At 37.0% G+C, this 12,635-nt stretch overlaps 1 protein-coding gene across 2 annotated transcripts in view; it reads left to right on the forward strand.

Annotated features, from left to right (window-relative positions):
• Positions 1-351: 351 nt before the first annotated feature.
• LOC306852838 (SLAIN motif-containing protein-like) overlaps positions 352-12,635 on the forward strand; it is a 30,634-nt gene continuing 18,350 nt past the window's right edge. For both annotated transcript variants that reach the window (XM_079389945.1, XM_079389944.1), the window contains exons 1-4: positions 352-552; positions 1,745-2,287; positions 6,202-6,341; positions 10,321-10,443. In XM_079389945.1, the coding sequence (XP_079246071.1) occupies positions 1,749-2,287; positions 6,202-6,341; positions 10,321-10,443 (802 nt within the window). In that variant the 5' untranslated portion in view covers positions 352-552; positions 1,745-1,748. The remainder of the gene's footprint in view (positions 553-1,744; positions 2,288-6,201; positions 6,342-10,320; positions 10,444-12,635) is intronic.

Below are 12,635 nucleotides of genomic sequence, written 5' to 3' on the forward strand. Positions count from 1 at the left end.
ACTGCATGAGATGCAGTGCATTTCTTGTCAAACATTTTATTTTATTTTTCTCCCAAAATGATATCTTCTAAGATAACCAGGTAAGGTCATGTGAGAAAAATGTAGCACACTGTTGTTGAGTTGCATAATTGTTGTGCACATTCCAGGATGCATTGTATACTGTGCAATATTCAGTAGCTGGTGCACTGGTATGTTTCAGTAGTATGAACGGAGAACACCACAGCCGCTGAGGAAGTTTGTGTCGTGCCTCCATCTACTGGACAGAGCGCGCTACTGCAGCCTTCCCTGCGACGTCATCCAGCAGGCGGGGCTACAGCTCCATATGTGGTCCGTGGCGTTACTGCAGTGGGCGGGACTTCGCATCCGATTGGCTCAACTGGTGTCCATCACATCTGGTCGATAGCAAACGAGCTAACTAGCTCATACCGCCGAAATACCGTGAAAGAAGCATAGCGGCGAGAAATCCGCGGCTTACTTATTTCAATGTATTTATTTTTTATTTATATTTAAACATTAAATCGGTTATTTGCAGAAACAGGGACGGAAGGAGAGGTATGTTGATGATTGTGCGAGTACTAAGTTAATTGAAAGCGCTCAGCTTACACGCTACTAGAGAAACAGAAACATATTAGCTTCATGTAGATGCAAATAACTAACTTACACCCAACATTTCTGTGGCATTTAACTCGCTTTGCTTTAAAATATTAGTATTGTTTAATGTCTACAGACTAATTAACTTGATAAAGTGTTTTTTTTCTATAAGTATATCCTTGCTAGTTCAAACAAACCTCATTTGTTTGCTGCTTTGTTTATTTGTTTTGCTAACTCGTGTCTTTGTTGTTATGATGGGCATTAGGCTAGCGCTTAAAATCAGCCTAATAACCTAAGTATGTCAGTTTTTGCTCTATATATCAGTATCTACAGATCTACATTTAACCCTTCTTGCATCTCTAAAATAACATATAAAAGGATGAATTAATAAAGCATTAGTAATATTTGCTATAAAATAATCTTGTGTAATTTTGTATGTATGTTGTATTTAATAGTGCTGTCAAACGATTAATTGCGATTAATCGCATCCAAAATAAAAAAAATAATGTGTGTACTGTGCATATTTATAAATACACACATACAGCATATATTTAGAAAAAAATTAATGTATTTATATTCATATAATTTATATAATAAATACATTAATTTCATATATAAACGTTACATATTTAAAAAAAATATATATACATGCATGTGTGTGTATTTATATATACATAATAAATATACACAGTGCACACAAATATTATGTAAACAACATTTTTTATTTTGGATGCAATTAATCATTTGACAGCACTAGTATTTAATAATTATTTTTAATTTATTAACTTTAATTTATAATTTTGCTTTATTTAACCATGATTTTATTGTATTAAAAGTGTAGTGAACCATGTTTTTTTTTGGGCATATTGATTACCATATTTATAACTGCAGTTTTACTACAAATACCATGGTTAAACTCTGGTTAGTGTAGCAAAACCATGGTTAATTTTTAAACATTGATACATCTTTTATAGATTACTAACTAATCCGGAATGATTAACTGGAGGCATATGTATGTAAATGTATTGAAGTACATAACAAATAAATAAAATAAACTTAAGACCTAGTAAGAAGCTTTGAGAAATGCACTGATATATGTTGTTGTTCTGTTTATTTTTTCCTGACACACACATGAACCTCTGTGTCATTCCAGGAGAATGGTCGTCCCTGATGGTGGAAGTGTCATCCAGCCAGAGAACAGCAGGGAAGCAGACGAGCTGATGTCCAGCTCAGAGCCGGAGTTCGGTCCCAATCTGACCACGGTGGAGCTGGAGGAGGTGCGTAAGCTGCAGGAGCTGGTGCGCCGTCTGGAGGTCCAGAATCAAGCCCTGCGCAACAGGGGCAGCAAACTGGTGCTGGGGGCCGCCAGCAACAAAAACCTCTCCACCGGAGCTAACAGGAATGACCTGCACGGGGCCATGGACACTTCTCCCGGAGCAGAGGATGCTGGGAACCTGGCAGGCAGCAGCAGTAGTGAGGACATGTCTCCGCTGCCCGAGGCCTCCAGGCCGGAGGAGGAGGATGGGTTCTTAGACTCCAAACAAACACTGGGAGGCTTTGACCTGAGTCTGTCTCCGGATCTCTGTGAAGCGGACACACTGGGAGCGAGTGGTGCGGGTATAGACCAGTCTGCCCTGGACGAGGTGGATGAGCTTGACTTAGAGACGTGCGCTCAGGCCGAGGATGAAGACAGTTGGTGGGTTTATTCATCTTTTTATTGTAATCTCACGTAGCTAGGGATGTAACAATTAGCGGTTTGGTGATAAATCATGATAAAATTCCCCACGGTTAGTATTACCATTTCATATTTGAATTATCAAAACAGTATTTGGTTACCGCGAATTGAACAACTGAGGATAAATAAACACTGTCCAGCATAAAGCACAGGTTTAAGTAACAGTCTGGCGTGTGCACAGCAGCAGAGTGGTTTTGTTTTGTGTGGAAACACGGTGGAAAAGCTGGGAGGAATTCAAGAGTGCTGAGGGAATTGATTATATGAATGCACCTCTGTAGATTCTTCTTCAGAAAAGATTTGATGGCTTTTTGTTTTATCCACGGAGGTTACAGGAAACAGCTGTAATTCTGCTGCTCTATAAGCACCACCTGCTGTCAGACAGTGGATTTACAGAGACTTGCATTCACATTCAGCCTGTGTGCAGTTTCTGTCTGGCCGGATTTGCATGCCCTGCTGGAAATTCTGACCGGATGATGCAAAAACAAGCTTATGTGGATTCTACACATTTAAACAACTCCGATAAACTATCTAGAATTATTCATGGAGCAGATAAAATACATAATTTATTAATCAATTATCTTATCGACTTAACCCTTTTCTTCATTTAAAGGCTGAAATTTGACATTTACCATTTTATGACGCATTTCGTACGTGTTATTAGATAAATTCTTGTCAGTCATGTTGTCATTTAAAATCCGGGCATCATTGGTCATGTTGTTGTTGTTTTAGTGTTTATGCAAAAATCATTTTATTTATTGTTTGTTGATTTTAAATACAAATCTAAACTAATGTGTCAGTACTTTTTGAACATTTCCAGCACATTTGAACAGTATTGTGACAATACCGATAGCTGTGATAATTTAGGTAATCGTGATGAGAAATTTCCAAACCGTTACGTCTCTACACACAGCCATTTTTCTTCAAAAAACATCACCATCGCAGTGTTTTGTACATTTTGTGAGTAGTTGCTTGTTGAGTTGTTGTGCTGTTACTTAAAGGATCAGTTCAGCTCAATAATAAAAGTTTCCTGATAATTTACTCTACTACTATGTCATCCAAGATGTTAATGTCTTTCTTCCTTCAGTTGAAAAGAAATTAAGGTTTTTTATGGAAAACTTTCAAGGATTTTTTCTCTGGACTTCAATGGTGCTCAGCGGGCCGAAGGTCCAAATTGCAGTTTCAGTGCAGCTTTGAAACTCGTGCTCTCGGGTTTGTTGAAAAACAAACCAAATTTAACACATTATTTAACAGAAATCCTTGACCTTGACTACTAGTCTTATGTGAACCACTGTGCCTTAATGGGACTCTTATTAGCACAGCAGACTCGACTCGCCCTGGAAAAGCACACAAGCTAGGGTTTGCTTACTGGCCCAAGTCAAAAGAGCTCATTCTCTGCGATGTTCTGGTGTCTAGATTAAGTACGTCTGCTGTAATTGTTGTGCGATCTTACTGAATGCATGCTAGCGCTGCATGGGTGGATGTGGCTGTGATTTGTGAGCGCCTGAGACAGCGGGATCCTCCTGGTTCTGCATGGGACGTCCAGTGGCATCTCTCAAATCAGAGCGGAAGCCTGTTAGAGCTGGAGGCGGTCTTCTCTCGGTTCAGTGCAAGTGAAATCCACTTTGTGGGAATGAAGGATTGTCAAGTGCATTACTAAGATGCACATGGTTTGTTCTTGATTGGCAATTTCTCAAGCACCATTTTTAATATTTAGGGTAACTACACCATCAGCATGCATGACTCACCGGATTGACCTGTCTGACTTAAATACAGCTCATAACTATAACGATCTCATAACTAAAAATAACAGCAAGAAAAATGTAGTAACACTATACTTTAAGGTGTCCTTATTACATGTACTTTCTATTATACTAACAATAAATGATCAGAAGTCAGAAAGAGCTTTATCACCAAATGTTGTTTACACACAAGAAATTTGGGTAACACTTTATTTTAATGTGTCCTTGTTATACATGTTACATGTACTTATTATAATAACAATAAATGATGCGTAATTGCATGCAAGTAACCCTAAACCAAACCTAACGCTAATAATATATTTTAAGATGTTCATAATACAGAGTAATTACCTAGTTAAGTACTTAGTTGTAGCCATTGTACTTACATGAAACTAAATGTACTTACCATGTAACTAAGTTATGGAACAGCCTGTAATTACAGTTAGTAATTATATAGATGTATTAGGCAGCTACTGTTACACATATGTAATATATTGTTACATATGTGTTGCAGACTTTATACAATGTAATTATAAATGTAAGTACACAGACATATGCTACTTAAAATAAAGTGTATCAAGATTGTACTTAAGTGTGCTAGTAGCTGTGTAACAGACTCGGTCTGTAACATATGTGTAACAGTAGCTGCCTATTACATCTACATAATTACTAACAGTAATTACATGCTGTTCCATAACTTAGTTACATGGTAAGTACATTTAGTTTCATGCAAGTACAACGGCTACTACTAAGTACTTAAGTAATTACTCTATATTAAGACACCTTAAAATAAAGTGCTACCAAATAAGGTATAACCGAAACATTAAACGTTTCTAAAACTGAAACCAAAGGGTGATCTTATTATTAGTATACTTTAATAAATGTGATGATTAGGCTGTAGGCTTAGTTCATTCTGCATTGATTTGTTTAATTATTACAGAATTCCCAAAAGGAATTAATAATAAGCAGCTAATCTCTGTAATGCAGCTTTAATGTCCATCAGAATAATCCAGCCAGTGATCCTGCAGCAATTAGCCTCTCCATATGTCCATATCTGTAGCGTGAGGTTAATAGCACTGGGGCCGTGTCTGAGGCGAGGCGGTAAGCGGCTTCTGGTGGATTTAAGCTTCATGTGATACTGCTCAATCTGGACGCTGAAAACAGAGGATTGTTATGAACCGGATGGTGACCAGGGCAGTTTTTAATAGGATCTGTTATATAAAGCTGTGGTGTGTTGTTTTGTTTGGGATGCTGCTCTCGTATCTATTGAATGAGAAGTTAAAGTAAATATAAGATGTTCGCAGAGAGACTTCTGAAGACTGTTAAACACTGAAGATGCCCGTCTATAGGGTTAGGGTTAGGGCCTCGGCAGTCTATCCCTTCTGTTAAGGTGGCATAAACTCTCTGGTGATGTTATTATATTACTATCCGTTTGACAGGAGGAGTGTTTGGGAAACCTGTTGATAATCAGTCATTATGTTTATGACCCTGGACCACAAAACCAGTAATACTTTAAATACTGGCAATCTTTCAAATGAGTGCGCGATCCAGTCTCTGCTTTCAAATAGGATCAGGGATCATTTGCCATTGTTGTATTCTCTCTCTAAGGGAACTGAATGTTTGTTGTGGCTGTCTTAGAGAGAACAGGCTTCATCAGATCAGCATTTATTGACACAGATGATCATGATGATGGATGGGTGCTTCACAAATGAACTTCAAGCGTTTGCTCCAGTAAACACTGTCCATCCCACATTAAAGACTGTTTGATTCCCCTTGTATTTAAATTTGAGCAACAGTCATGGAGAGGAACAGGACAATCTGTTGTGCTGTTTTTATGGTGTAATTAAATCTCGTTGATGATGAGTAAACGCTGCAGACACCAGAAGCGCTTTCTTCAGGTGTTCAGGCATAAGTCCAGCATCATGTGGAGCACAATAACAAAATGTGCATTGCTGTAAATGCACAATAATCTGTTTTCCCAAACAATACAATATAATAGTGGTAGGTCTTTGATGTAGTCTCATTTCTCCTCCCAAACTGATTTGGCTGTTACTACAGGTTTATTTACATGATTGATTTGTTACAGGTTCTGTGTCTTTATTATTCTGTAAATGTGTCCTGTTTTTCTCTCTTTAGGTTGTACATTTCACCAAAGAAGCAGGTTGCTGCTGAACTGGGGCCTGATTCACCGCTCAAATGGTGTCGAAAAGTTCTCGATCATCCCAGTCCAGAGACTGAGGTCGCCTGTCGGACGCTCATCAACCGGCTAGACCAAAGTAGGGAAACTTTACTAGATTTGTGAATGCATACATGTGCAATAGAAACAGTGTTTTATAATGTAACTGATGTTTGTTGTATGCACATGAATACAGAATGACTGAATGATTTAGGTTGAAGTCAGAGCGCTTTAACACCTCACTGAACTACAGAAGCATTACCTATGTGTGCTTTTCCAGGGAAATATTGTCCTGTGTTTCTGCTTTGCACACTGCTGATTTACTGTATTTTCTGCTTCTGTAGCTTGAATCTGCCCTTCTGTAGGGTGGCATACATCAGATCGAATAAGAAAACGCATAGAATGGAGAAATTATTCTGTGCATCGGTTATTGATTGGATGTTGAGATGTGAGCGAGGCTCTGGAGACAGATGAACATGAGCTTTACAGGGCTCCAAACTGCGACTAAAATGGTCGCATTTGCGACCAAAAATATTAATTTGCGAGTGAAGTTTTTGCTGAGGTCGCCACTGGCGACTATATATAATTTGCATGAAAGGACTTTTTTCCCGATTGTTTTGCGCTCACATCTTTTGTTATGTTCACGTATTAAACTTACATAAGACGATGCGCATCAAAGTTTTACTGGAAAAGAGTTTCAAACAGTCCTCGTCTCTGCCGCACACAGTCTGCTGAACGCAGTGAGAGAGACCTGAAAGGTGATCAGAGGTGGGTAGTAACGAGTTACATTTACTTCGTTACATTTACTTGAGTACATTTTTTGGGTAACTAATACTTTTAGAGTATATTTTAAAATGGGTACTTTTACTCTTACTCAAGTATATTTTTAGAGAAAAAACGGTACTTTTACTTCGTTACTGTGGGCGACTCTCCTCTCGTTACTGTATCTTAATGCAATACAACTTAAAAATGCTTCAGTTTATTCCAAACGCGCCGTCTACTTTTCTCTGGGCAATGAACGATGCCCATTCGAGAATGATTCATTCTTTTGAGTCGATTCTGTTTAAAGGCTTAATCAAACCAGTTGGCAAACCAGTGAATTGGTTCGCGAATCAGTTTGAATGATTCGTTCAGTTCCCTGCCGCACGCGCTGAGTCTCTGAAGCGGTTCTCACTCAGATAACAGAGAGTTTAAGAACATCAACAGCGCTGAAGACGTGGCTTTGGATCTACAGTCAGTTGAAAGCAAATCTGCAAAGGCTTGTTTGCTAGAGCTATATGAAGATCTTTATTAGATGAACACCTTGTGTGCTGTCTACTGTTCCACAGGTATAGGCCACAATACCACTATGACATTACCAGTTTGTTGTACATGTACCTTACATTAAATACAATGTATAATTTATACATTAAATAAGCTGTCACAGAGTATGAAATGAACACCCGCGGAAACCGCGTTAGCTCTGCGCAGCGGCGCGCGGCCTGTTCTAGACACAATTCATATTCATATTTTTACAATATTTACGCTTGCAAAAATATAGGCTACATTTGTTTACATTTTGCAGAACAGAAGATCCGTCAATATGCATTTGTTTCGTTATGTTCAGAGCAGTCATGTGAGGCGTTTTCAGAGGTTTCAGTGTCAGAGGTTATAGGATAATACATAATTAATTTACTTTAAAATATCATTTAATTCAGTGATGCAAATCTGAATTTTCATCAGCTGTTACTCCAGTTTTCAGAGTCATATGATCCTTCAGAAATCATATCGATTTATTACCAGTGTTGGAAACAGTTTTGCTGCTTAATATTTTTTGGAACCTGTGATATTTTGTTCAGTGTTCTTTGATGAATAGAAAGCTAAAAAGAGCAGCACTGATAATAAATCAACATGATTTCTGAAGGATTATGGGACTCTGAAGACTGGGGTAGAGGCTGATGAAAATTCTGATTTGCATCACTGAAATAAATTACATAAAAAAAAAAATATATATATATATATATATATATTTTGAATGGCTGTGTGTGTGTGTGTGTGTGTGTGTGTGTGTATACACATACACATTACATAAATGTAATCTATATATCTAAATAAAAATAGACTATATTCAGTACCTATATGATCCAAAGTAACTAGTAACTAACTACTTGAGTAGTTTTTTAATCCGATACTTTTTTACTCTTACTCAAGTAACTATTCAGACGATTACTTTTACTTTTACTTGAGTAAATATTTCTAGAAGTACTTTTACTTTTACTTGAGTACATTTTTTGGGTACTCTACCCACCTCTGAAGGTGATAATATAAACACCAGTACCCAGCGTCCACACGGTCCGTGTATGCGTCCGGATCGCGCGAGCGGAGAGTATCGCACTTAATGCTCAGGCGCGATCTCTTTAGCACCTCAGTTAAAGCAGCAAGTGAACCCATTATATATTTCCATTTACTACTATAGTATGAAATGAACATGATCAAAAGGAGGCAATAAGAAAGCCTATAGTACTGAAATGTTTTATGTAAAAGCTCATTCATTGTTTCAAACTGAGGAAATGTATAAAGCTTGTAAACATTGCATTGTAATACATTTACCTCAGAATAACCACTCAGTGTCCATAAACTCATCAGTCAGCTAGAAAAATAACTATAAAGAGGAGCGTTTTGCTATATTCATGCGCTGTTGCATATTAATATTTTTACTTATTCTGTTGTACATGATTCAACTCCTCCTATAAAATTGCATTTTACTAATGAAGAAAAACAGACTGAATGTGTGAAAGACCTGACAACATTTATAGGATGCACTGCACTCAGTTGCCAAGTGATGCTTATGGTCCATGATATTGGTACAGATTCTGTGTAACGAACAATTCTTTGTGACTGTATATTTCAAGTTGTAAAAGACATTTAATTCACACTTTAAGTGAACCTTAGTCCCCCGGTCGACCTGATCATCTACAAGATGGATTAAAATGCTGATAAAGCCTAGAAAAGATAAGACATAAACACATGACAAAATGATTGAAATGTTAAAATAGGGGGGAAAATAAAATGATAATAATAAAATAAACCACTTTTATTCTGTGGCACCTAAAAAAATAATTTGGCGCCTAAGTTTTTCTTTTATAGGAGCCAATGGCTCCTTACTCGATTTTTTTTGTCTGGAGCCCTGCTTTAATCAGACGGAATAATTAGAAAAGTTCTGCATACATTGATTGAACCAGATGTTTTGGTAATTAAACATTACCAGGTAAAAAAAAAAAGAATGCATGGATGAATTGTTCACTATGAGATATATAACATGCATTAATAATGACACCATGTGAAATCCAGTGAAGATCGTTAAAATAATAACAGGCATTTGCTGGTTTTATGCGGTCTAAAATGTTTATTGTCTCTATAGCTGGAGTAATTAGTAACTGTTTGGTAGAAAGGCAATCAACAGTTTCTTATGTTGTGACGTCCCAACTCAAACAACTGTACTATAAGTTACTATATTTAATTTTTTCCTGAAATGTAAGGTTCCCTTTTTTTTTTCTTATAAAATACCATTATTGTAATTTTTCTTAAAAGAATAATTTCTTGCTGAAATGATCAAATGCGTATTTATTTAGTCAACATTATTGCGTTTCCTTCTCTGTTGTGATGTTTGCTCTGTCAAGTCTTTGTCTAATGACTGTTAATAATGTTCACTGTTTTATCAAATGGAAATAGGTGCATCCTTACATGTGATAGTTTACACCAAAAATGACAATTCACATCACATTCTTTGTTCTGTGGGACATTTTTATTGTAATTGTTATACTTGTATTTTTTAAATTGTTCTTGACATGAAAATCGTCTAAGATGCTGGCATGACATGGCAAAAATATACTACTACTACTCTTCTGTGGGACATAAAAGATATTTTGAAGAAATGTCAAAAACAAAATGCTGAGACATTTTTCAAAATATCTTGTTTTGTTTCACATTAGGAGGAAGTGAAGGTGATGGGAGTTTTTAACAATATCCAGTTAGACTTGCTATGCTATATTGCCAGTTATATATAGCTAATGCATTATTGTTTGGTTTGTGTTTTTTAGCGTCTCGATGGAAGAACGTGTACAGTAGCCCATCTCAGTCCAGTGAGGCTGGTGTCTCAGCGTCCTCATCTGCTGGGTACCTCAAATCAACTAACAAAACACTACTAACCTCTGGCAGCTCAGGTATGGCATTAACCCCATTCACTGCATCACATGCCTCTTTCCACAACACTCACACACCCTCGCAGGCGTTCACTGGTGTGGACGGAGCGGCTGTGACTGTGTGTTCAGGACACAAAGCACATGACAGGATCAGATTTCATGCATGAGGTGTCTGGCAAACATTTCTGGCTGGCACACTCCTCTTGCGTTGTCTTCATCTGTGTGTTTTTATGCGTTTACAAAAACCTGTTTGGTGTGCAGTGTGCGCTGAAGTCACGAGTAACTGTCTCTGCATGAGTTTCTGCTGTTTAATGAACCTCGTTAGTAACTAGAGATAATTTAATTGCTTTGCTGCATCGGTGTGACTCACTTGCAGTATTAGGGCTGCGTGATATGGAGCAAAAATCATATCTCTGTATTTTTAGACAGAATGGTGGAAGAGATTGGACGTAGATCCACTTTTGGATGCAACCCGTTTATGATCATCTCTACAGATGAAATGGTTTTGCTGCTCATCTGATCTTTTAAATCAGTATAATCTTCAAATAATTGAACTAGGGCTGCAACTAATGATTATTTTGATAACTGGTTAATCAATCTATTGAGCCATATTTTTTTCTGCATTTATAAAAAAACAAAAACAAAAAAAATATAAGTACACACACACACTTACTTTACATCCTGCCCAGTGTTTGCCTTTTCAACAATATACAAATATAAAAATAAATAGTTATTGTATCTACAGTATGTGGACTATGCTATACATTTATGTGTTAAGTTTTTTTTTTTTTCTCCAGATTAATTTTGTTTGTAGAAATGTGTTATTCACCGCTTTAAAGTTACGTGACTGGCAAATGTTTTCTGTGCACTGTGTGCAGACGCAATTAATCAATAATCACATTTGTTGACAATTTATTTTAGGTAACACTTTATTTTAAGGTGTCCTTGTTACGCATGTTACATGTGCTTACTATTGTAATTAGGGATGCACCGATACCATTTTTTCAGAACCGATCCAATCTGATACCAATAATTCAGAGTATCGGCCGATATTTTCCTTAAAGCTGCAGTCCGTAACTTTTTTTTTGGTTAAAAATTATCCAAAATCAATATTTGAGCAAGAACCAGCCAGTGTTCAAAAGTATCGGTTAGCTTATAATAATGTATAATATATAATATGTTTCTAATTTGAGTGGGACGGGTAGGTTTTCGTGGGAGATTCGAGCATGGCACTGCGTCATTACATCACTTCTGTAAACATGAAGTAGCTGTCCCGGCTAGTAGGCTATCACATGTGAGGATCGTTTATAGCCTTTTCTCACAGCAGCTAGAATAATTAAATGTATTATATCATTTTGATGGCGGATTGTGATCAAGAAAGGATTATGTGTTTATTAAGTGAATTAAATGAAATTATATTCCAGTTTTAAATATGCTTCTGATTACAGAAAGTCTGAGATTACACAAGATTTGTATTTTAAATAAAACCAGTTCGAAGGGAGCATAATTTCATTTTGGGTTAAAAAAAATTCTTAAAATGACATTTAGATTAGACTGTACAGAAATTGAAATCTACACGATAATACACACTATACTCATAGCCATGCAATGCTGATGTTGTTAACATTAATAATTTGAGAATAAAGTATAACAATAATAATAATTTGCACGGTTTGATGTGATATGAGCTAACCGATCTTTAGATTTAATCACCATTGGTAGCGCGGTTTATAGTAATGCTTTTTTCCTCAGTTGGTCAGAACAAACGTGGCAGACTTTATTTGGGTCATATATTCCAAGACATAGGCTAGAATCTGTGATTCCCAAGTACAGTAAACATCCACACCGTGGTGACTGACAGCCACACATTCACCTCAAAACATTAGATTCATCCGCGCTGAAGCCGTGCCGGAGCACAACCCACACAAGCTAGATAATTCTGCAAAAAGCTGCAATTCCAGGTTTTCAAACAGAGAGGGCGACAAAGAGGCAAAAGTTGCGGACTGCAGCTTTAATGCATAAATTACATTTCAAAGGTAGCTATATTCTCCATCTGTAAATGTTAGAAAGCCATGGAAATATTTCCATTTTGCTGTCAGAAGTGCATGAGCCTTCTGCTTTGCAATTCTCTGCTAAACTTCACAGACTTAATCGAATGAGTGCCGCCGTGCGCATGCGTGCCAAACAGACGCGCAATTAAATATTTGTAGTTG

Source organism: Barbus barbus, assembly GCF_936440315.1.
Source record: "Barbus barbus genome assembly, chromosome: 33".
NCBI classification, from domain to species: domain Eukaryota; kingdom Metazoa; phylum Chordata; class Actinopteri; order Cypriniformes; family Cyprinidae; genus Barbus; species Barbus barbus.